The sequence below is a fragment of the Rattus rattus genome, chromosome 9, assembly GCF_011064425.1.
Source record: "Rattus rattus isolate New Zealand chromosome 9, Rrattus_CSIRO_v1, whole genome shotgun sequence".
Lineage (NCBI taxonomy): Eukaryota > Metazoa > Chordata > Mammalia > Rodentia > Muridae > Rattus > Rattus rattus.
In genome coordinates, this window is record NC_046162.1 from 65,641,147 (window position 1) to 65,666,742 (window position 25,596).

General features: G+C 53.1%; 1 protein-coding gene across 1 annotated transcript; it reads left to right on the top strand.

Annotated features, from left to right (window-relative positions):
* Positions 1-6,742: 6,742 nt before the first annotated feature.
* Cant1 (calcium activated nucleotidase 1) lies at positions 6,743-16,291 on the top strand. The gene is given in 6 exon segments (XM_032912902.1): positions 6,743-6,849; positions 11,249-11,907; positions 12,628-12,682; positions 12,684-12,736; positions 13,764-13,967; positions 14,516-16,291. Coding segments are annotated over 5 exon segments (1,320 nt in total). The 5' UTR covers positions 6,743-6,849; positions 11,249-11,270; the 3' UTR covers positions 14,887-16,291.
* The last annotated feature ends 9,305 nt before the right edge of the window (positions 16,292-25,596 follow it).

The following is a 25,596-nucleotide window of genomic DNA, read 5'->3' on the forward strand; positions in this document are numbered from 1 at the left end:
TCTTTCTTAAAAGAGAAAGTTTACCTATTTTTAAAAGTCTTCTGACCCATTTTGCTTGGTGATACCTCACATGAACTTCATGCCAGGAGACGTCTCGTCCCCCACCTGACCAGTAGTGCTGCATCCAGAGGCCAAGGTGACACCAAGCAAACACTCCTGTCAATTCCTCCCACTAGATCTTCCCACCAGTTCCTCCCACCAGGTCCTCCCACTCAGCCTAGTCCCATTGGGTCCCATCCCTTTTGTCCAATCACGTTTATATAGGAAGTCTCTTCTTCATCAAGCCCAAGCACTAAAATAATGTTCCCAGGCTGGAGCTGGAGCTCAACTGGTAGAACGTTTGCTGAGCATGTGCAAAGCCTTGGCTTCCGTCGTCCATCCATTCACCACACAGACCAGGTGTGATGGTGCACACGTGCAATCCCAGAGACTTGGGGGGTAGAAACTTGAGTATCAGAAGTTCCGGGTCCTCCTCAGATATGTAGCTAGTTTGAGAACATCTTGGGCTATGCATTTCACGAGTTCTCTAGTTTTAGGGTCTTCAGCTCTGAAGGTTCTCACAGAAGGATTTCGTGAGCTTGACGTGCCATTCTCTTGCTACCTGAGCTTTGTTACCCCATGGAGGGTGAGGAAGCTCAGCATCCCTCTCTGGTCCTATGGAGACTGTGTCGCCTCTTCCCAGGATGCAAAGAAGAATGAAGATCTTCTGGTTGTGCTTGAGCATGGAGCTACTGCAGAGCTTTAGGAGGACTGCTGCACAGGCTTGCTGCTCCACAGAACATGTGCTCACTCCTGCACGAATGCGTACTTTGGCCCCAGTAGCTTTTCTCCTAGGAATTTATCCTAGATACGTTTTATAGCCGTGTTCTAATAACACAAGGCTATTCCCCAAAGTGTTGCTGAAATATGAGATTTCAGGCATTCCAAAAGAGTATTTTAGGGTGGAATAAAACAGCTTCTCTACAGTCTTGGGTAGAAGACTATATACAGTAAAAACCTCGATGGTCTCCTAATGCTACTGGTTCAAAGAAATTCTATTCAACATCCCTAAAGGTCGGTTACTGGGTAGTTGCAGGGGGTGTGTCATTCAACTTAGGAGGCTTGCAAAGAGATGCTGATGAAGAAGTGTCGAGTCGAAGCCAGTAAGAAATGTCTACCAACGCAGCCCAGCAGCCCCCAGACAGACCTGTGTGTCTATGGAAACACCATTCGGATAAAATTCATTTTGCACAACAGCAATGGGGAAAGGATGGATTTCTTCTTAAAGAGATATTACCGTAGCCACAAAAGAATTGCACGTGGTCTAAAAGGTGTGACAGGGCTGAGAGGAAAAGCCAGCCGGCAAAGTGCAAGTCTTTCGGGCACAGAGGTGAATCCCGTCCCCAGGAATCATGTTATGAAAATGATGGGTGTGATGTTGCGGTCCCGGTGCAAGGGAGGCAAAAGCATGGAGTACTGGGGCTCACTGGGGCTCGCTGGACAGCCAGGTTAACTTACTCAGCCATACAGAAACAAGACAGGTGATGGAACAACAGCTGAGGTTGTCCTTGGCCTCTAGGGAAATGTATGCGCACCTGTGAATATATAAACCCACACAGATGCATGTGCCTCCCCCCTCCTCTGTGTGTGTGTGTGTGTGTGTGTGTGTGTGTGTGTGTGTGTGTGTGTGTGTGTGTGAAAAGAAACAGACATCATGGTGGAACACACCTGTAATCTCACTCAGGAGGCTGAGGAAGAAGGATCATTGCAGGTTTGCAACCAGCCTGGACTGCACGGTAAGATCCTGCTTCAGTCAAAGCAAAATATATATTAACATATTAACCTGAGTGTGCATGTGTGCGCACGTGCGTACACGCAGCTCTGTAATCGGGCAAGGAAAGGACGTTTGGTGCCATTACACTGCCCCTGGAACACTGACTCTGCCACCATTTCATAAAGGTTAAACGGGGCAGAAATGTATTATTTAGAGCTGAACAGCTATGTGCTAAGTCCACAAAGGAAGTCAAGAGAAAGATGAACACCGTATTCGGGACCTTGCCTCCCATTGGAGGTGTAAGGAGAGGATATTCCGATTGGAAAAGCTGTAACAAATAAAGGGTGGCTGATTGGGACTCGGTTTGGTCTGACAGGATACAGCGAATTCAAGAAAGATCTGCCTGCCAACCCAAGCACAGAGGGGGAACCCAGCACATTTCCACTTTTTACATGTAATTTAGTATATGTTCTACCATTACTGTGTGTCCCATAGGACATCGGTGTCTCAGAGGAATCACCAGAATCTAGCAACAACCTTGGCTTTTGGACAGGGAGGGGTGGAAGAAAGGGCTGTTTTTCACCATGTGGGGTTTACATATTTTGAATTTGCCCCCGACTGTGCATCTTTCCAGAAGGCTTTTGGGAGACCAGGAGATGAGGCTGAAGTCAGGAGGCAGGGCTGACCCTGCATGGCTGATGAGGGCTTTTAAATGAGTTCTGTTATGCCACCGCTGTCTAGGACTGAACCGGTCCGTATCAGGATGCCTGTTCACACAGCACAGAGCTCAGGGCTAAGCAGGCTGGGAAAAGAGGAATAGGGGTCCTCCGTTGGTAAAGGTTGCAGATTGCAGTCGGCGACAGGAACATACTACCATCCTCTGGTCCTGGCTGTGGAAACTGGTCAGCACTGGCTATGACCAGCTGCAAGAGCTCAGAAGAGGGTCTGAGAACTAGGACTGCAGAGAGGAGTTCTAACATGTAAACTTCCTAAAACGAAGGTTGGAGGGACCAGGCAAAGAACCCTGGTCCCCAGCTCCGAAAAAAAGAACCAAAAAAAAAAAAAAAAAAAAAAAAAGAACCCTGCAGCTGGAACTGGGGAACAACAGACACTCAAGCAGTGAATTTCAACGTCTCAAGAACAAGCCCAAGCCCAAGCGTAAAACTACGATTCCCATCCGCCCCGCGCGCAGCGCGCAGGCGCAGAGCAAAGACGGGGGGGGGGCAGGTAGGGGTAAGAAGGAAGACACTTAGAGCAAAGGCTGCCGGGAAGACGTGGCCGCTGCGCCGAACAGAGACGCGGGTGCAGAGCAGAGGCTGCCGGGAGCGCGCCGCTAGAGTGGGGCGCAGGCGCAGAGCAGAGGCTGCCGGGAGCGCGCGGCCGGGCGGAAGTGGCCGCCCGCCCTGTCCGGCCCTACGCAGGTAGGCGGCAGCCCGCGGGCTCCGGAGCCAGGCTCTCAGTGGGTGAGTGACGGCGCGCCCGCGACCGAGTGCCCTCCCTCGCTGTGTTCTGGGGACTGTCTCCATTTGCACCCGTCCGGCCTGGCCCCAGGCACCTCAAACTCCCCCTCGCAGCTAGGCTGTGACTGGTGTCAGTCAGACAGACATCTTCCCTCTCTGGCCAGTGTGGGAGACTTCCCCTCTCTGATGAATGTGCAGTGCTGTACCCCTGAGAAGTAGTGTGAAACTTCTTCCTGTTCTTAATAGCATGCTTCAAATGCCGCCAGCGAGTCCCTTCTCTCTCTCCCTGCCTGGCCTGGGCAAGGCCTCTCCAGTCAGGCACTTGATCACCTCCAGTAGACCCACCTACCCAGCCCGTCCTCACCTGTAACCGCCCATCTCCTTGCACCTGCCCTGGCTCTTCTTGCCGTCCTCCAAGATGGACCTTCCCGGAGGCAGCATAGTGCACCATCATTTTTTACTTCCCAACTGTCCACATTCCCTGCCCCTTCTGCACACCCCCTAGTCCCTTTCCGCACATACAACCCCAATCTCGGCTAGATTCTGGCCCATCCTAACAGTGCTTCCTGCTCCTAGCACCCATGACATTCATCCGCCTCCAGTAAACCCAAGCACCTTCCCTGTAGTCACTCAGGAGCACCTCAGTGACCAGCATCATTTCCCAGTTCCATCTCAGGGTTATATATTTGATGAAGCTTAGAGCTGGGAACCTGGTCTCATAGTGTCAGTGGGACCTGGCTGACCAGAACTTACAAACTCCCAAGACTGACAGGAGCAGGCGTACTGCCGTTACTGCTTTAGGAGCTCCTTCTCCTTGCCCCTCTGTGGAGCTTGACCGAGGACCATCCTTCTGGACTGGGCCATGCACCCTCCTTTGAGCTGCTCCCCAGACCACAGCCTAGCGGTCTTGCTGGTACCCGGGAGCACAGCCTAGTTCCTTCTGGATAAGACAAGGGATCTCTGTCACATAGAGCCCAGAGCATCTTCGTTTGGCTAGAGACATAATTCTGGGTGTTTCCTTGCTCTCTTAGTTCCATTTCACCTGTTCTCAAAAGGTAAATGCTTCTTGCAACTGAACCATGTAGTGTGACCATATTGTCCCTCAGTCCCTTTCCCACGTGATACCGTACGTAGCTAAGCCCTTTACAGTTGCAGCCTTACTTGCACAGCCTACAGCACTGTGAATGCATTGGTTTAAGCTGTTGGTACCTCAGGCCACTTTACACCAGCGTGGCCAGAACACACAACATTCTTTGCCTGCTGAGCAGTGGGAACAGGAGGAAAGGTCTAGAGAGTGGTAGAGGCAGGTATCCTGTTGTCACCCACCCGACTGTGGCATATGTGCCCGTGAGGCTCCCACATATACATGTGACTGATGTCTCAGAGCATCCTTCGCGGTGTGGCTGCCGGTAGGTGTCCCAGTATGTTAGCGGTAGGTGTCCCAGTGTGTTAGCGTCTGCTCTTTGAGGACCATGGGTGGTCATCACACTCCTTTCCCCCTCTCTATCCAAAGAGGGATGGAGATACTCATTGGAAGCCAGTGAGTGTTGAGATGTTCCGGAAAGCTTGTCTTAAATGCCAACACTGGAGGAGTTAAAACCCTGTATACTGACTTTAAAGACTTTTCGTAGGGGTTGGGGATTTAGCTCAGTGGTAGAGCGCTTGCCTAGGAAGTGCAAGGCCCTGGGTTCGGTGCCCAGCTCCGAAAAAAAAGAACCAAAGACTTTTCGTATTGACCTTTCTTTTCATCGACACAAGATAGGAAAAATAATAACCCTGATCCTGGAGAAGTTCGCATGGAGAGGTGTTAGGGTTCCTGTTGGCGGGCATTTCTCTTGAGTCCCCCCCTCCCCCTGTTCCTCTTCAGTAAGTGCTTCACCTGTGTCTGGTGTGGACAGAGTCACAGGAAATGAGCTTAAGCCAGCTCCTGTGCATTGAGAGTGAGCAATTGTGAGCAGTGAAGTGCAGGTGAGCGTGAGCTGAGAACCATCAGAATGGTTCTGAGGGTCTTGCCTTGTCCCGGGAGCCAGCGCTTGGGGAAGCTCCAGGACAGTGTAGCTGTACCTCAGGGTGTAACCGTGCGTTCTGGAATTGAGTTCTGGTCTGGGTTGGCCTGGGATCATCAAAGCCCTGTGTTTTCAGGCATGCTGGTGTCCAGTGTTTAAGGTACCACTTTGACCTGGAGGGCAGCTCCTTTGCTATGTTCCTCCCAGGGCGCTAGAGATACAGACTAAGCAGGAGCAGCAATGGGTCTGAAGCCTCTCTGCCCACTCTGGGAAAGGCCTGGTGTGAACTGTGACAAACCTTAAGATGCTTGTGTCTACCTCACCCCCAGCCTGTGAGCATGTTGTAGCCTGCTACATTGCATAGGAAAGGGAGTTGAGGCTGGAGATATCTCACCGGGAAACAGGGAGGTTTTCCCAAGGGGAAATGGGATCTCAGGACCCTTAAAGCCATAAGAGGGAGGCAGAAGACCAAGAGGGGACAACTGGGAAGAACCCTTGGTGTTGTCAGTATCGTTGACTCTAAACAAGGAGGAAGGGGCCATAGGCGGGGAGTGAGGCAAAGGCCTGGGAGTGGGTCTTCCCCAAGAGCCTGAGAAAGGAACCAGTCTTGGGGTATAGCCCAGTGAGGCCAAGCCAAACTTCTTTCTGCAGGGCTGGAAATAATAGTGTGTGATGTTTCAGCTGCCGGGTCTGCAGTAATTAGTTACAGCCCCAGTGACACTTACACTCCTCCTGAGTAATTGACTTAAAAAACAGGCTGAAAAATTCAGCTGTCCCAGTAGTACAGAAGTTGACTCTGTGTGTGTGTGTGTGCGTCCTGGGGTATGGTGCAGATGTCAGCGATCCCGGAGCCACACTTGGCTTTGAGAAGGATCTGAGGGCGGGAGAGATGGCTCAGTGGTTGAGAGCACTGACTGTTCTTCGAGAGATCCTGAGTTCAAATCCCAGGAACCACATGGTGGCTCACAACCATCTGTAATGGGATCTGATGCCCTCTTCTGGTGTGTCTGAAGACAGCGACAGTATACTTATATATAGTAAACAAATCAACCTTAAAAAAAATAGAAGGATCTGAGTGTGAGGAGGAGTGGTCTCTGAAGTCCATAGAGCACACATTGACGTTCTTCTCTTTTCCCTGGACTGTCCACCTGGTCTAAGTGGGGAAGGTACAGTGCTGAGCTTGGCAAAGCACAAAACCAGGAGCCAGATCCCATGTCGCAGTGCCTAGCTGTGGCTGTACACAGGTCTGTGCTTCCTAAGGACCTGCCATCCGAGGCTGCTGGGAAGCCAGGGTATCTGCCTACTTCTTCCCAGCAATCAGTGCCGGTCATGGGCTTTGGGCTGTACCGTGTGGTAAGGAAACAAGCTCCAAAGTGAACAGAGTAAACATGTGAGGCCTGTCCACCCTGGTGTGGAAGAAGTGGGGAAGCCCTTTCTGCAGGAATGAGGTGTGGCAAGAGAGTAGCACCGAGAACTGCCCTTCCTTGATCCTGGAGAGGAGGAGTCAACTGCCTTGAACCTGTTTGAGCCTCCACCTGTCACACAGGCCACTTGTGAAGGAAGCAAGGAGACAGGCCACCTTGGCTGTAGCTCTACAGGGTGCTGTACAGACCCAAGGGTGCCCATGGAGGTAAGTGCCCTCCACCCATGCTCTTCCTCACCGTTAGGCCAGAAGCTCTGGCAGCTCCTGGGTGCACAGAGTAAAACACTTCATCCGTGTTGCTTATCCCTCTGCTCATCTAGAAGTGTCCTTTGGAGTAGACAGATGGATTTGTGTGTCTCATGAGGACGTGAGGTATGGCCTTACTGTCTTGTGCCTGGGGGTAGTTAGCTCTTCAACGCCTACTGTGTAAGAGGTGTGGGGAGGAAAGGGACCTGGTGCCGTGTAGCATAGGAGCACGGTTGGCTCAGGAACAAGAGCAGCTGCAGGGTGCCTCTGAGCTTGGGGGAGAGCCTGTCTGCAGGTTCAGGGCCAGCACCCGCCTGAAGGGACCCTGACTTTACAGCTCATGTCAGAACATGTCATGCCTCAGGCCAGGTGGACCTACTTCTGTCACAACCATGCAGACCCCAAAATGACCTCGGGGTTCCTGTGGGGACTAGGAGGAGGCAAGCCCAACCCTGTCCTTCTATGGGACTGTTGTCCATCTTCTCCCTTGCAGTCAGTCTTAGGGACAAAGCAGCCAGGATTTTGAGGGCATCAGTGAAAAGGCAACTAGCTGACTTGGCACTCTTTTCCTAGCATAGAAAAGAGGAAGACCAGGGGAGGGATATCTGACAGGGATGTTCACTGAGGCTTCTGGAAGGCAGGCAGAAGTTTCTAGAAACTGCTATTGTGGAAATCGTACCTTCCTTTCTTGAACCAAAGATGCCTGAGCCCCAGTGATCCCTGTGCCTCCTTTGCTCTTGGAGAGTCCTCTCGGTCAATCCCTCCCCTTGATGCATGGGTTGGCCTAGGTGCAGGTGGTCCTTGGGCCACCATGGTGTGGGGGTGGAGTTGTTCCTAGGGCACTATAAAGAACGACATATACTGTAACCTGAGATCTAGAGAGTCACTGGCTCAGAAGTCTTGGTCCCATTGTCTTGCCACAGAAGGTTCTAGGAGAAACTCAGTTACTTTGTCCTCATAGCTTCGCAGGATTTCTGTAGCTTGGATCCACATTAAGACTCCAGCCTCTGCTTATGTGGTCATGTTGCTGCCTCCTTTACGGTTCCTCCGCCTTTTGTAGAAAAACACACGTGAAAGCTCAGCACTCAGGGGGCTGAAGGAGGATTGTCTTGAGTTCAAGGGCAGACTGTGTCCTGAGAAAGCAAAACCACCTCCATTGCATTTGGGTCCACCTGGACAGCCTCCTCCCCACAGGGGACAGCAGTAGTCTCCCACAGGAGGGATACCTCGCTGGGCGAGGACACATGGCCAGAGGGGACTGCACAGTGAACGAATGACTGTCATGGCACTTTCAGGAGGTTCCACATGGCCCTGTGTGGTCAGAGGACATGCGTGTGCAGGTGGAGGGAGCATACGCACCATGGTCTGAGTACATGGACTCCGGATTGCCAGAGCTGCTCTTGTCTGAAGTTAGAGTTTGTGGGAAGCTGAAGAATGAAGCGAGGTGCTCTGCAGGCTGTGACTGCTAAGGAGAGCTTGTGGGTAAGAAGGAAGGACAGGCAGGCCCCTCCTCTGCATCTGGCTTAATTGTCAGCAGGTCTGGGGAGAATGCTGGGACCCACATAAGGGGGGTCATTGTGTGACAGACAGCTCTCACTGCTAAGTGGCAGAGCAACAGTTTGGACTCTGAAGGTCTGGAGCATCAGGTCTGAAGTCCAGGTGAGAGAGGCGCATGGCAGGGGACAGGAACAAGCTGAGCTAGTGCCTAGGTGTGGGGACAGAGAAGTGCAGATGCTCTTGAAATGGTCCTGGGGGCTCTGCTAAGAAGCCTATTTGATACCAATTGGCCTGCAGCCAGGGGATACCTAGAATAAAGAACGTGGGATCTGCTAGCCCCTAGGCCAGCAGAGAAGTCTCCCTGACTCTAGGACAGCATTTGCAGAGGCACAGATAGCCCAGGCATGCAGACCTGTGCCTAGGGCGGCAAGAGGAGGGAGGAAAGGGCCAGAGTGAGATGTTCTTGAGGTGGTGGCCAGGGCTCTGGAGCAGGGCTGGGGAGACCGCTCCTGCACGAACTCCCAGATCCTCTGTTCACAAAACAAGTTGAGTGCCCGGTGTCCCTGAGAGGGCAGTCCAGGAGCACACATGAGCCAGCCAGGTGAACAGGATGCCTGCAAACCAAGGGAGGGACCAAGGAACCAGTGTCAGCCCATTGGGCAGCCCACAGAGCTCTTCCTGAACAGAGTTGTGGGGATCTGGGCTGTACCCCACCTTAGCCGCTACAGAAGCTTCTTGGAGCAGGTGGGCTGCTGACTCGAGCCCAACAGTGAAGGTGTGTGGTGGCTCACAGGAATGCAGAGTTTTGAACAGGGACAAGTTTGTGGGTTCCAGAGACTAAGGACAATGACGTGTCATAGTGTTTACCACTGCACAGCAGCCATGTGTTTTGGGCCTGTGGCTCATGTTGGGCCCTTAAGTGGCTTGTTCATCAGGGCCTTGATCTAGAGCTGCACACTTTCAGAAGAGAGAAGGCACCCCACGGTGGTGTTGACCTGTCAGCCCTTCAGTAGGTGCACGCTGATTGTCTCCCAGCTCAGAGCTGGGTGGCAGAGCCGGAGCCGGAAGCCCTGACTGGGTGAAGCTCCCAACTGAAGGAGAGCAGATGGGGAGTCTCCTGGGACTCCTTGGGCAAGAGCGAAGCCGCCACGCAGAGCAGCGTGGCTCCCAGTGTTCCGTGGCCATGGAGCGTGTGAGGCTTGCTCTGGAAGTGGACCTTGTGGTTAGGACCAAGAGGGAGGGCCATGGAGCCATGGGCGGTTACACAGCAAGTGGTGCTGGCTGGGGAGGTAGCAGAGGGCTCTCAGGAGATGCTGTAGAGGGGCTGGGGGACCAGCATGTTTGTGTGAGCTGTGGTCCTGCAGATGGGACAGACCTGCCAGTGAGGAGCCATTAGGGAAGGAAAGGATTGAGGCCACTTCTTGGCACTGTGTGACAGTTTGAAGTGTAACATTTATACCAGTTTCCATGGGAATTTTAACTTGCTAGTAGTGTTTGTGGTAGCCTCGGCTATTCCTGAGGGTGACTGGGTTAGTCACCTTGTAATTGGAGAACTGGGACTTATATTTTGAAATAAGGTGCAAGTTGGAATTGGAGCGTGGCAGTATTTGACTCTTGTCAGGGCCCGGCACCATGTCCAGTGTGAGGCTACAGCACTGATATCCTGGGTCCAGCCTCTGAAGCCACGGTGATAGGGAAGAGTGCGTGAAGCAGAGCCTGGGTGGGGGACACTATGGGGTGGCCAGTTCTGCAGCCATTGCTAAAAGATGGCTACCTTGCCAAGTGGTCATAGCACAGCACCTCAAAGTGCACAGAGCCTTCTGCCTTTGCTGTGATCAGCAGGCCCTGCACCACTGTTCTCCTTGGACCTGACCCTCGGCACTAAAGCCTGAGCACATCCAGGACTGGTGACCTACAGCACAGAGCACCCCTAGCCACCAGACACCAGAGCCTTGTAGTGGGAGTACATGGGTACCCCACAAACCAAAGCTGCTGGAACCCCAAGCCCTTCCCAGGTGCCGCCTGGCAGTGTGTGCCCATCAAGTCCCTTGATGTGCTGCCTCAGATTGTGGCAGTGGCCATAGCTGGTGTGCTTGTAACCCACAAGGGAAATGCCATGCTACATCCAGATAAAGGGTGGAGGGGCCGAGAGCAGCAGTGGCTGTACCTTGTGAGTGGGCGGCCACCCTGGAGCTACACACCTTCACCACAGCCAGCACGGCCTTGCAGGCTTTGTGGTACTGAGCTTTTGAGCTACGCAAGGAGCAGGCAGGGCAGGCAGTGAGTGGTGTGGAGATGAAATTCCCAGTTTCCTCCAGTGCTCTGGACCTACAGCTGTGCCATAGTGTAGAGCCCAGCTTGGGCCTGGAGCCAACATAGCCCAAGTTCATAAGGTGAGCAACATGCAAGACTCAGTCCCTGTACCTGCTTGTGCTGATAGAAACGTGCCAGGGAACTGAACCAAAACCAGCAGCAGAGTGAGCACTGCCTCATGTCTTCTTTGTATTGAAACATTGTAGAACCTGCCAGAATAAAGACTCCATGGCTCCAGGCTGCTAGGCGAGAGGCTGTGGAGGTGCTGAGGCTGGGGCTGGGCAGCAGTGACTGCTGCTGTCCCTGCGAGCGGGGTGTGAGCTGTGAGCTGGGGAGGGAGGGAGTCAGATCTGCACCAGTGTCTCCAGCAGGCAGCAGCCCTCACTAAGGCTTCCACTCTGACTACCTGCTGGGGTCAGGGTCCAGCCAGGACAGCACTGCCTGGAAGAACTGTCTGTCCTGGATGAGGCTGACTTGAGCCTGTGTGACTCAGGACTGGAGAGGTAATGTCTTCCACAGCTCACTCACTGCTCTTTCCTCCCTGATCTAGGTCCTGTCCAGCGTGCAGTCTGATGCCCATCCAGCCCTTTGACCAGCGGGAATGGAATGAGCCTATGCACTCCCTCCGGATCAGTGTAGGGGGCCTTCCAGTGCTGGCATCCATGACCAAGGCCACGGACCCTCGCTTCCGCCCCCGCTGGAGGGTGATTCTGACGTCCTTTGTGGGTGCTGCCCTCCTCTGGCTGCTGTATTCCCACCATCAGACCCCAGTACCGGGCAGGCCCCCCATCCACAACACACACAACTGGAGGCTCAGCCAGGAGCGCATCTCTCAATACAATGACACCTACCCCCTGTCACCCCCACAGAGGACTCCAGGTGGGATTCGGTACCGAATCGCAGTCATTGCTGACTTGGACACGGGGTCCAGGGCCCAGGAGGAGAACACTTGGTTTAGTTACCTTAAGAAAGGCTACCTGACCCTGTCGGACAGTGGGGACAGGGTCAGTGTGGAGTGGGATAAAGACCATGGGGTCCTGGAGTCCCACCTGGCAGAAAAGGGGCGGGGCATGGAGCTCTCGGACCTGATCGTCTTCAACGGGAAACTCTACTCTGTGGATGACCGCACGGGGGTCATCTACCAGATCGAAGGCACCAAAGCAGTGCCCTGGGTGATCCTTTCCGATGGCGATGGAACCGTGGAGAAGGGTAAGTGAGCCCTTTGCTGTGGACCGAGCCCTTGTCAGCTGCCGCACGGGTGCCTTCCTGCTCTGACACAAGTAGCTCAAGGGAAGAAGGGTTTACTCTGGCTCAGTGTGAGGGTGTGACCGGTCACAGTCGGTGGGGAGTCACGGTGGCCGGTGTGAGGCATCCCCAGGAAGCACAGTTGAGTGCTGCTGCTCAGATCGCTGTCTTCTTGTTCTCTCCAGGACCCCAACCCAGGCCATGGCCCAGGCCATGGGGCCACCTGTGTGGGGCGGGTCTTCCTTCCCTAGTTAGTTGTCACAATCTAGAAGCTCCCTCACCTGCGTGACCAGAAGTGTGTTTCCATGGTGATAATGAATCCCATCAAGGTGAAAGTGACACTCAAGATGAAGCACAGACAGATCCAAGTGCCTGTCAAAGACCCTGCACAGCCAAGTGACCCTTGACCCAGCCTGGCCCACAGCACAGCCTTTACTGGGCTTATGAGAAGCTGTGTCTAGACCTCTGAGCTGATCACTGCTGCTTAGTGGGAAGAGCTTTCCAGATGAGCCCAGGCTATGTCCATTGCTACCCTTCCCCCTCTGGACCCTGGTCCGTGTCATGCCTTCAGAGCTGTCTTAGGGTCATATAGTATGATTCCCATCAGGTGACCCACCTTCAGGGCTTGGAACCCAGTGGCTCATTGCCATCCCAAGCTCTGTTCTCACTTTACTGGGAGCACAGGTCAATTGCTGCTGCTCAGCCTTGCCCCGAGCCCACCCAGTTCAAGGGTCTGTGCAGAGCAGCAGTGACTCCTGGGAACACAATCTGATATTAGCGTCTTTTGTAGCAGGTAGGACTCAGGGCTCCAGCACGGTAGGGGCAGAGCCATCTGCGCTCTGGCAGATCTGTTCTGTGCCTCACAGCCAGCTGAAGGCTGCTGCTGTCTGCCCCGCCCTACCCGGGCGGTAAAAGTCTCTCTATTTGACCAAGGTTGGGACTCTTAGGAGTGGCCGTCTCCACCTAGATACCACGGCTCTGTTGCTGGCCCATTTCCTGCCCATAACCATAACTGTCAGCATTGTAAACTTCTGTTCTGTGGGGTAGTTCTCCCTCTTGAACAGAAAGAACACAAGTAATGGGTTGCTGTGGCTGAGCTGTGATTGTTCACCCAGAAGGGTCAAGACTAGCAGATGGGACAGCTCTGACTCGAGGTCACTGGGGCTACCTGGAGCCGAACCAGTCCCTCCAGAGCCACTCTAGGGCATGTCAGAAGCTGCCATCTTCCCACAGCCCTAGGTCCCAGGGGCTAAGGAGCTTGCTCACAGGAGTGCTGGAGAGCATGCGTGGGGATGTGAGGAAGGAGAACGTGCTGAGACAGTGCAGGCTCCATCGCCAGCCACAGCAGGAGGCTGTAAAGTCGGTTAGTTGAAGGCAGCTTTGGAGTAACTGCGCTGAAATAAAGACAAGGTAGAAACGATCATTGCCTCGTCCCGAAGGCCCAGTCATTCTGCTGTTTTCCCGCATGATAATGGTCTAAAACCCTGGCTAGTGAGAGGCAGGAATGGGTAGCCTCGTGTTGGCTGTCAGCTGTGGCCCTCAGTGGTCTGCTGCACGGCCTGCTTGCTTGAACTGCTGCTGCAGCTCCTGAGGCTGCCAGCGTCACACGAGAAGTGGGATAGGGCTCCTAGCCCTCGCAAGCTGAAGGGGGTGTGGAGAAGTAGCACAGGAGGCCTGGGAATGGTCTAGTGTGGTTCTAGAGTTGTTACACGTGTGATGGATCTCCTGGAGGAGAGAGGGGTAAGGAAGACGAGGGTGTGGAGACAGGCCGGGTGTAGGGGGTGGGCCCAGGGTTTCAGCTCACCTTCTTCTTGCCCCAGGCTTCAAAGCGGAATGGCTGGCTGTGAAGGACGAGCATCTGTACGTGGGTGGCCTGGGCAAGGAGTGGACGACCACGACGGGGGAGGTGGTGAACGAGAACCCTGAGTGGGTGAAGGTGGTGGGCCACAGGGGCAGTGTGGAACACGAGAACTGGGTGTCCAGCTACAATGCCCTGAGAGCTGCCGCAGGGATCCAACCGCCAGGTAAGTGGTCTCTCTCCAGCCCCCAGTACAGCTTTCACAGCTGGCTCGGGTTTGCGGATGACATTCATTCGCCATGTCCAGTGAGCCATAAGCAGTCCTGAGCCGCCAGTCCTTGGGCTCTGAGGAGTGTGACCTTTGTCTGGAGGAAGCTGAGTCAGCTGTGGGGCAGAGCAGCAGGTATCCGAGTCCCAGAGAGCTCTCCCATGCTGAATTGTGCGTCCTTCAGTCTGAGGAAGGCTCCTATTTTGACTAGTCGACCTTCTGTGTGTCCTGTGATGTACACACAGGGAGCAAGAGCAAACCCGGCTGGTGAAGGCTGCAGGCCCTGCAGGAGCCCAGGACAGCCAGTGAGGGGTGCACTGCAGACTCAGGGTAGCTCTCTGACTGGGCTGTGGAGGCTCCACGGTTGTCCCAGGTCATCCATAGCAGGTGTGAATGCTCTCCCAAAGTTAGAGTTAGAGGGGAGATGGAGTGGAGCCCCCAAAGTGCAGCCTCAGGTGCCAGCCAGCGGAGTGGGTGGTGACTGTGGGTCTGCACTGCCACCTCAGGCTACCTCATTCACGAGTCCGCCTGCTGGAGCGACACACTGCAGCGCTGGTTCTTCCTGCCACGACGGGCGAGCCACGAGCGCTACAGCGAAAGGGAGGACGAGCGAAAGGGCAGCAACCTGCTGCTGAGCGCAGCCCAGGACTTCAGGGACATCTCTGTGAGGCAAGTGGGGGCGCTGGTCCCCACCCACGGCTTCTCATCCTTCAAGTTCATCCCCAACACGGATGACCAGATTATCGTGGCTCTCAAGTCAGAAGAGGACAATGGCAGGATTGCCACCTACGTCATGGCCTTTACGCTGGACGGCCGCTTCCTGCTTCCAGAGACCAAGATCGGCAGTGTGAAGTATGAAGGAATAGAATTCATCTAGAGAGTAAGCTTGCACCCCAGCAGGGCTGGGGCCGGTGACCGCGATACACCAGGACTCAGTTTCATAAAAACCGGGAGCTCTTCCACTCGTTTGCTTTTTCCTTTTTTGAACTAAGAGCTGTGTGCCTGGCTAGAGTTCCAGAATAGGGAGCTGCGCCTGGCCCTTACGGGTGTGCGGGTGTGCGTGCTGCTTGGAGACTGGGAGCAGGGACCGCACCGGACCCCAGGTGCTCTGCCCACGCATGCTCACTTGCACTGCCACCTGGTGGTAGGGACTGGTCACTGCTGCAGGCACCTTTCGAGCCTCTGGCCTTCGAATCCAGCCATGCCTTTCCTTCCCTGGTCTCTGACCTTTCCATGAGTTCTCTGTCCAGTGTTTTTGAAGCAGCCAGGTGTTAAACCCTAGCCTAACCATGGGAGTATGAGACAGTGTGAGGTAGGCCTGCCAGACAGGCACTCGGAGGCCCCCTCCTCCTCCCTGGCATTCCGTACTCTGGAAAGTGAATGTTTACATGACAGGTTGAGGACCCACCCCTTGGGAGACGCCTGCCCACACTCTGAAGCCACTCTAGCACAGGATTCCTTACGAGCTGGTCATAACTTCCTTTCTCCCCTCAGGAGGATTTTGTGCTGTACAGGCTTTTAAAGTCTGATTACTAACTTATTTTTATTAAAGCAATTTCTTTTCCTGAAGTACAGAGTCACTAAACTTCATCACACAGTGAAGGAGTTCCCATACCTACTTGCAGGAGCAAGGGGCTTGTCCCTACAGCCACGATGGCAACCCCAGCTTTTACAGAACGGGCTTCAGGATCCTGGGCCTCTGTCTTCTAGCAACTTCCCAAAGTTGCCATGCTCTCACCCTCATCAGTGGCTGAGGGAGGGACTGTGTCTGACTAGAGATCGGCCCTCGCTGGCTCTTGGTGAGTGTTTGGTAACCTTCTCTCCAGGGGAGCCTCACTGTCTTCTGCTCTCCTGTTCAGTCCCTGTTCAAGAGAGCCTAGGCAGCCGAGTCGGGCTCAGAGGTTGTTCTGTAGGTAACAGCCACCATAGCTGTCTGCAACACAGGATGCAGGTACTGCCGTGGGCTCAGGGCCCTGACGAGCATCGCAAACCCCTTCCACAGGAAGCTAGGAGAGCCATTGCCACTGGGGCCTGACTGCCCTCAGTCCGACAGGCTGTTTCTGTCCTGTGCTGAGGTCTTGGTGTACTTGTGCTGGGAGCTCAGCCAAACCTCAGTGTGTGTCAGCTGTGTTAGATTGTGTGGTTCTGAACTGAAAGAGATGAGAGGTGGAGAGACCTGGGCCCCCTTGCTAAGAAGCCTTCCACACACCTTCCTTTCCCTAATGTGAGCAGAATGATTGTGTCTCTCTGTTTTGTAAACAATAAAGTGTCAGGGGAATGTGGTTTTCTTGTCTGTGTTGGCTGTTGCCAAGGGCTCTGCCTCAGGATGTCTGAACAGGTGGGATGCAAGCCCTGGGGTCATGAAATGACGCTCACCTCTCCAAGTGAGGCAGGGACGTGAAGCCCAGTCCAGGCTTCCCAGGCTTGGCTCTGGTGGTGTGGAGAGCCTGGCCCAGCCTCAAGCTCTGCCTGCTCCAGTCAGAACAGAGCCCGAAGTGCTGGAGCATGGACCACAGCCGTCACGATAGGCCAGGCTTGGCATCCCAACCTCCACAGGCCAAGACAAAGAATAGTGACAAGCAGAGAAAGGCTTGTGGCCACATCAGGCAGTGGGACATGGAAAAGGTCCAGACTTCACTAACGAGCCTGACAGACTGAGTGATCGTAGAACCATGGCGGAGGAGGGAACTGATGACCCAGAAGCCAGTCTCTTCACCTTCATATGATCCCTGTGGCATCTGTGCATGCTTTCTCTCACGCGCACACACCCTATACCACATGTATGCACGCATGCACACACACCACATGGTCAAGGTGTGGTCCCGCCCACTGCTGACCCAGCACTGTGCCTGGTCCTGGCTTCTGGACTGTTCAGCAGGTAGTCTGACAAGTCAGACCATGTGGGATCCTCCGAGTGTCTGTCAGACCATGTGGGATCCTCCGAGTGTCTCCCCTGGCTGGCACCAGGCCTCTCAGCTGTTCCCTTGTCAGGTGTGAGAGCCCCTGGGAAATTCAGGTTCTTCTTGTGATCCATCGCCTCAGTTCTCTGTAGGCAAGAGGAAGGATGCAGATGTCTCCCTGCATCTTCTCCGCCCAGTTTCTATGCAGAGGGTAGATCATCCCCAACCACTGCTCAGGGCTGCAGCAGGGATGTGTTCTGTGGCCAGAAATGGGGAACGGACCTGGCTTCTGAGGCTGGGCATAGGAAGCCAAGGTGCAGAGCGAAAGAGACGAGGTGACAGGAGGGCAGCCCCATGTCTTCTGGGAACTAGACACTTACTTAGGTTCTGAGACAGAATCGCTCTGTGTAGTCCTGGCTGTCCTAGAACTCGCTCTGTAGACCAGGCTGGTCTCAAACTCACAGAGATCCGCCTGCTTCTGCTTCCCAAGTACTGCGGTTAAAGGCATGGCCACCACCCAGCTGGACACTTCTTTCTGATGCTGCTATTCTGCTGGGGTCTTAGTCCACAGCTGCCTTGGCACCGAGGGTCTGTGATTTGCTGTGCACAGTGTTGGGTTGGAACTTGGGGTCTGCTATAGGTCACCGTGACCCTGACCTCTTCAGGACATTACCCTGGAAAGGTCTTTGTAACCCTCAGACCCTTGTGGTTAAAGATAAGCACAGATTGAGGGTGGGGTGGGGGAGGGGACAAGATGGCCAGGCCGTCATGCCTTGTCCTGGGTAACTGAAGTGGAACCTGCCTTCTTCCCCTCAGAAGTCTCCAGATGTATCACATGTATCACCAAGTGGCTAGAGGGAAGTCCCCCGTGTCACAATGTCTGGGCCCATTGACCACCCGTCTGTTGGCTTTGGAATAGACATAGAAGAGCGTTTCTTGTCTTAGTCAAGATTTCACTGCTGTGAACAGACACCATGACCAAGGCAACTCTTATAAGAACAACATTTAATTGGGGCTGGCTTACAGGTTCAGAGGTTCAGTCCATTATCGTCAAGGTGGGAACATGGCAGCTTCCAGGCAGGCATGGTGCAGGAGGAGCTGAGAATTCTTCAACTCCCTTTTCATCTTTGTTGAGAGCAACAAACATCTCTCTCTTGGGCTGGTTCCACTCCCTGATAGTAACTTTCTTCAGCAAATAGCCCATGGCTCTAGCATCTCAAATGTCTTGGGGCCTGTGAAAGGCAGCCTGGTTCCTAGTTGAGCCAAGACTGGAAACCCCCGTGACCCTGAAGGAATGGTAGGTGTTTTCCCTGACTCCTGGGAAACCAGGCCCATCACTAGCCACAGCCCTCCGTAGACTTATGGCCATCAGTCATGTAAGGACAACACCGCAAGCCCCACCACAGGAAGAGGAAGTAACTAAATGTCTTGTAGGCTCAAGACAGATCCCCATTATAATGAGGTTCTGAGAAGTGGGGTACGGTTTTACTCATCCACTTTCTGCCATGACAATAAATGTCTTAAAGCAATAAACTGTCTCTTCTCATCGGGATTCACCAGAGCCACAGAGAAGGCCTTCGCCTACAGAGCTGCCATCTAATCTCCCGTAGAAGGCCTCTCTACACTCCCAGGCACCACCACCAAGCCTTCAGCCTACACTCATCAAGCCAAAGACTCTTCCCCAATGGACCAGCCAGAGCTTCCTCTTTTTCCCCCTCAGCCCTGGGCCATATCCAGTCTGAGGGTCCCCCACTCCATTCTCTGCTCTTCTGAGGCTTCCAGCCCAAGAGCCTGAGAACTCGATGGCCCTGGACTCCTTGCAGGCCAGGGGATCCCCGAGCCAGCTCCAGCTGGGTCCCATGCCTCAGACTGTGGTTCCCCACCCCTGGAGCGGTGTCCTGAGGCTTCCCACAGCCAGACACCCACCGGTCAACAGCTTGGTGTAAGCAGTCAACTTCCCGAGTCCTGCCTCCCTGAGTGGATGAGCCCTGTGCCTGTCCATCGGAGCGGATGGACTGGGGACCAATAACCCTACAGGGGCCTCCAAGGCAACTTCAGGTTACAGCTTCTTGATCCAATGTCTGAGATCCACACATGATCTTCTGGGCTCTCCAAAGGGCTGGTGTCACTTCTCCAGCTCTGCCCTCTGTAGCACTCTAAGCTCAGGTTGATCCACTCCACTGCTGCTGCTGTTCTTGGTGATCATCCCATGGTACCGGCATCTCCAATACACTGGGGTCTTCCTCTCATGGGTTCTCAGACCCTTTGCATGACCCCTTCAGTCCTGGGCCATCAACTGAACTGAGACTATATTTTCACCAGTGACCTTCCATGGCCTCTCACAGTGTCAAGCCTCAGCTGCTCTTCATGACCCCTTCATGCCCTCAAAACCTAAGTGACGCTTACACATTACCAAGTACAGCTGCAGCAGGAGGTACAACCTTGTCTATCTCTGGAGCACAGCTTCTTTGTGCTCTCAGAAAACATTTCCTCAGGGCTGCTGGTCTCTTCGTAGTCACCACTAATTTCTTAGATCCAGCTGACCAGCATCCATTGTCCCAGTAGTGCCTTCTATGCTGGCCTCTAAAGTCAGAGCCACATGGCTGAAGCCGCTGAGTTCTGTTTACAGGACCTGGAACATGGTTCCCTTGTTCTATTGTATTATCGCCAGCTGTCTGTTCTCCAACTCCTTCACTGCCTAAGCTTGGCTGACCTGAAACTTGCAACTCAGGGATCCGCATGCCTGTCTCTTAAGCACTGGGATTAAGCCTGGATGGAAGTTTTTCTTTACCTAGAACTTGCTCTGTCACAGGCTGGCCTTGAACTCAGAGATCTGTTTGGCTTTATCTCTTGGCATTAAAGGCTTGTACTACCTCACCTGGACCTAACCACACCTGAATGAACCTAAATTTAGTTGGGTAGGACCTTGCCCCAAGGTCACTACTCCCTTAATTCAATTTAATGTCCTTGAACACAGGATTCAGCTACATTTCACTTCCTGGTGCCCCTTCAATACCATATATATCTTATACTTCTCCTTTCTAAGCTTGCTATGCCTGTTCAAAATTCTCTTTATGAGACTGAACCAGAGAACAAAGTCTCTGCTGGGCTTTTTTCCTTCATCGATGTAATTAATATAAATCTCTTCACCTTAGCCTCAGATAGACTCTTCTTATGAGTGCAAAAAGCACCCAGATTCTTCACCCAGATATCACAAGAACAGTTTCTAGGCCACATAGTAAAATTCTTCTCTTCTGAAACCTCTTTTTTTTAAAAATATTTTATTTATTTAATGTATATGAGAACACTGTAGTTGTCTTCAGATACACCAGAATCCGTTACAGATGGTTGTGAGCCACCATGTGGTTGCTGGGAATTGAACTCAGGACCTCTGGAAGAGCAGTCAGTGCTCTTAACCACTGAGCCATCTCTCCAGCCCCCTTCTGAAACCTCTTGAGCCAGGTCTGCACGGTTCAAATTACTCCCAGCAACAAAGTCTTCCATATTATTACTAGGTTAGCCCACTAAGCCCCACTTAAAGCATTCCACTGCTTTCCAAATCCAAAGCCCCCCAAATACACATTCTTTAAAAAAAAAAAAAAAGCAAAACAAAACAAAACAAAAACAAAAACAAAAACAAAAAAAAACCCAGCACGGTCAGGCCAATCACAGCAATTCTTCAGTCCCTGGTACCAACTTCTTTCTTAATTTTGGTTTTACTGCTGTGAACAGACACCATGACTAAGGAGGCTCTGGTAAGGACAACATTTAATTGGGGCTGACTTACAGGTTCAGAGGTTCAGAGGTTCAGTCCATTATCATCAAGGTGGGAGCATGGCAGCATCCAGGCAGGCATGGTGCAGGAGGAGCTGAGAGTTCTACATCTCCATCTGAAGGCTGCCAGGAGAAGACTGACCTACAGGCAGCTAGGATGAGGGTCTTAAAGCTCACGCCCACAGTGACATACCCACTCTAACAGGGCCACACCTTCTAATAGTGCCACTCTCTGGGCCGAGCTTATACAAACCATCACAGATCCCAACCTGTGGGTCATGACCCCTTTGAGGTTGCACATCAGATCCTGGCACTGCCATTCCCAACAGTAGCAGAATTACAGTGAAGAAGTAGCCATGAGATTATTTACGGTGGGGGTCACCACCACATGAAGAACTGTATTAAAGGGTCACAGCATTAGGAAGGCCGAGAACCATAGAACAACGGGGCCTGCCACAGACTACACACCCTGTGACAGCCTCTGTAACTTGGCATCCTTTCCCCCAGGAGAAGCCTAGGTCCCGGGCTCCAGGTGATTAATGGGCCTGACCCAGGATGGAGGCACCAAAGAGACTTGTTGATTCCTGGAGCCACCAGGCAGGCAGTCCAGGTAGGCTGACTGTCCCCGTCCCCCCCCCCACACACACACTTCTCTTCTCCAGGGTACACCTCCACTCTCCCTCTCACACTCTCAGCCAAAGGTGACAGAAGCCACAAGTTAGCCCCCAGTTCAACAAGCTTGGACATCTGCAGAGTTAGGCCTATCCCTGCCTGTAGCTCTCTGCGTGGGTTTCCCAGGACTGAATGACCCCATAGCCAATGGAAACTTCACATCCAAGGGAGCCAGTCCTTGAGTGTCCAACCCCTGAACTCTGAGGCCAAAAGCCTTTTGCTGAACCCAAAAGGGCTTTACCCCAGAACTCCCTGGGCCTTTTGAACACCAGATGGCCAGCCCAGGTTGAGCTGCCCTGACTGAGGACTCCCCGAGTAGAAACCAAGACCTGGTTTTTTGCTTTTTTGTTTGTTTGTTTTTGTGGAGGAAGGGGAATGGGTGTAAGCCAGGCAGAGCCTGTGGTGGTCTGAACCCTAAAGGGTCCCCGGGGCCATTGGGAGGGAGATCGCATTATTGAGTCAGGTGTGTATGGAACCCCAGTGTATCCACTCACAAGTTACTGTCTGGGTTTGGAGGACCTCGGGGCCTCCCTCCCTGGTGTCATACCTGGGACAAAGAGCTCAAAGCACAGGATAAAAGGATTTGCCAGACCAGAATTGGTGTAGAAGTTTTAATAAAGGACACTTGGGAGGTGGTGCTGGAGAGATGGCTCAGCTGATAAGGAATACTCCTTGCACAGAAGCCAGGTATAATTCCCAGCACCCACATGGCGGCTCACAACCGTCTGTAACTCCAACTCCAGGAAACCTGATGCCCTGGCCACCATACGCACAGCATGTACATGGTGTGTTTGCCTGCAGGCAAAATGCTCACACATAAAATAAATGAATCCTTAAAAAAAAAAAAAAAGTAGACACCAAGGACAGAAACACAGCAGGTAAATTCCTGAACCATACACCAGAAAGGAACAGGGTGATTTTATACCAATTTGAAGTCACCTGACTTTGCCTCCTGGGTCATTTGTGTCGGACGTTTTGAATAGCATTCAAGAGTACAGTTGACTGTCTTGAGGTAGTAAACCTTATGGGGCTGGCAGCTGGGGGAGCCACAGGGAGCTGTTGGGATTTAGGTCACTGTATAAACCTATCATAAGATTAATTTTAATGTATTTTATATATTTGGAAGTTTTGTCTGCATGGATGTGTGTGCACCACATATGTGCCTGGTGACCATGGAGATCAGGAGAGGGCATTGTATCCCTTAGAACTGGAGCTATGGTGATTGTGTGCAATCATGTGGGAGTTCCTAAGGGAACCTGGGTCCTTTGCAAGAAGAACAAGTGTTCCTAACCACTGAGCAACCTCCCCAGTCCTCTTTGAATTTTATATAATTTTTCACATTTATTTACTGTGTGTGTCCACGTGCATGCACATACAGGCTATGGTAGACATACGGAGATCAGAAGACAGCTTACAGGAGTCAGTTTTCTCCTGCAGTGAGTTCCAGGGATCAAACTCACAGCGTCAAGATTGGCTGGCTGCAGGTTACCGTCTCTGTTGTTGTTGGTTTTGTTGTTGTTTTGGGTTTTTTTGTTTGTTTGTTTTTCTCCTTTTCTTCCTTCGAGGCAGGCTTTCTTTTCATAGCTCTGACTAACCTAGAACTTACAACGCAAACCAGACTAGTTTCTAACTCACAAAGATCCACCTACCTCTGCCTCCCAGTTGAAGGTGTTTGCCACCATAGGTATTAAAGAAACCTCTTAAGATTTAAATTTTAAACATATGTGCACTGGGTGTGTGCATGCATGAGCACACTTGGGTGTATGTGTGTGCCTACAAAGTCTGATCCCACGGAGTTCACTTAAAGCCTGTTCCAAGCCAACCAACATGGGTGCCGGGAATTGAACTCAGATCCCCGGAGAGAGTAGGCGATGCTCTTAACCAGCAAGCCACCCCTAGCTCCTAGCCCTGCTTCCTGTTTTCTATCTCGATTCCCATCCCTCAGGACCACTCTGTGGCCCACATACCTTCGCTCTGAGCATGCTCTGAGCACGGAAGGTTTGTGCAGTGAGCACAGCCAGCCTCCCCAGGTCCAGGAAAGGATTGTGCAGCCCACATCCACGCTCACAGACACTGTGTGACCTGAGCCTCTGCTCCCTGGCCCATTTGCAGCATCCTCTCACCATCCACCGGGGTGCCTGCCTGGCCAGCCTGGACAAGTTGCCCCACACCGTGCTTACCGGGCCAGCAAGGGGATATATCTGTTCCATCCCCTTCCAAGCTGCCCTCCCAGGGTGCCTGCCTGGCCAGCCTGGACATGTATCTGTTCAGCCGCAACATTGTTGTTTTATCAGCTCAGCACAGGGCACTTGGGTGCTTGCCATCCACCCCGCAGAGCAACAAGCAGAGGGCTATTAGCCTTGTCTGCAGCCAACCCCAGAGGCAGCCTCCGTCATGTGTTTTCTGGAAATCGAAACTAGACTAGGTTTATAAAGCATTTCCGGGGAAGAGGCTGAGGAAAACCACATGGTGGGGCCTTTCTCAGCTGAACAGTCTACAGAAAGCTTCGAGCTGCAGCCAGCAAGGAGGCTCCAGGACCATCTGCAGCAGCTGCCTGGACAGGTGACTGATTGCCTGTCTCTTGCTCCCAGGTGAGTCCCCGCTCTACACAGCATGATTTCTGGGGGGCCACAGAACACAGGAACACCTAGACCTGCAGAGCCTCTGAACAGTTAGGCAGGATGTTCACTGAATGAACAACTGAAGGGGTGAGTGGGGTGCAGTTCATCCCTCGGCCTCCTCCTGGGTCTGTGGATTCTCACCCAGGACTAAACAGACCTACACAGTGGTACTGAATGAACTAGCATAGGCAGGCGCATCCCAAGTTCCCACACAAAGGAGTCAGACAGAAACAGCCTCTGTCATCCAGTGGACAAAAACGTCCACATACCCTGCAATGTTCCCAAGGCCTAAAGTTCCTGACCCAGCATGGACAAACCCTATAACCACAGCTTATAGTAAATGGAGGGGGTGGGCACCCAGGGCACTTTGCCTGGGACTCAGGTGTCCCGGAACCCAGACCTCCTTGGGATAAGACTGGGTGCACAGCACTAAGGACCAAACTTCCCACCCATCATCGAGTTATAGAGTTCAGCGGTCAGAGCCTATGGTGAGAATGCTCCCCTGGTAGCCAGACTCAGCCAGCCACACTGAGAAGAGTCCAATGGCCTTCCCCCATTAATGTCCCAGAGTCTATAGGGGATATTAACATGAGGTTTACATAGAGGAATGTATAGCTAACTGGCCTGCCCTTTGCCTGGGCTGTAAATCCCAGACTGGGCTGACATTTCCTGGAGACAAGCTTCCCCTCCGGCTGTCACCAGGCAACAGCTTTCTCCTTTCAGCATGAGACTCCCAGGGGGGAATTCCAGTTCCGTCCTTGCTTCAGTAGTACGATAACCAAAGGGAAGGGCACGAGTTTGTCTTAGACTATCTTCGCCCTTGCCAAGATGGCTACAAGAGCCCTGGATCACTGAGGTCTTGCTCGTGCTGCTCTGATACAGAATGTCTGGGGTGGAGGGCAACCCTGGTGTTTCTACTGATCCTGGGATAACCTCTACTGCTGGTCTCTGGGCCCCTCGTCTGAGTAACAAAACAATTTGAGGTCCGTTGTTGAGTTCCTGCCCAGGAGACAGAGCTCTACAGCACCGTCCACAACCAGCCCCGACCTCGCTGCCCGCGGGACTAGAATGAGTCTACCAGGGCTGCTGCACTTTGCTCTCTAGGTCAGCCCCCTTCATGCAGGGCCCGAGAGAAAGTTCCTGGGTGGGGCCCATCCTACAGACAGGCGAGAGAGTCTTAGTATTGAGTCCCTGTGTGTCAGCACCTTGGCAGTTGACCCTGACCCACCTCCCACTCATCCCCAGGTCACGCCATGACCTCTGCAACTGTCTCTGTCACTTCCTCCTGAGAGTTCCCTGCTCCAACCTCATCCACAACACCCTCCCAGACTGGCATATCTTGTGCCTTTGGGGCACACCCCGAAGGGGGCTGCTGCCTGAAGATAAGACCAACCGTTGAGGGATAGCCTCTTGTCTATTTCCTGGGTTCTCGTTGCCAGGAGCCCTCAACCCACCTGCCTCATCTGGGGAAACTTACTGTCCTGAAGGTTGTCCCACAGAGCATGTGAGAGAGAGGCCTGCATAAGGGTCATCTCATGGCCATCTGGGCCTTACGGAAGAGGGACCACCCACAACACCATCCTGTCCTCCGCAAACAGGACAGGGGACCATGGGACTACC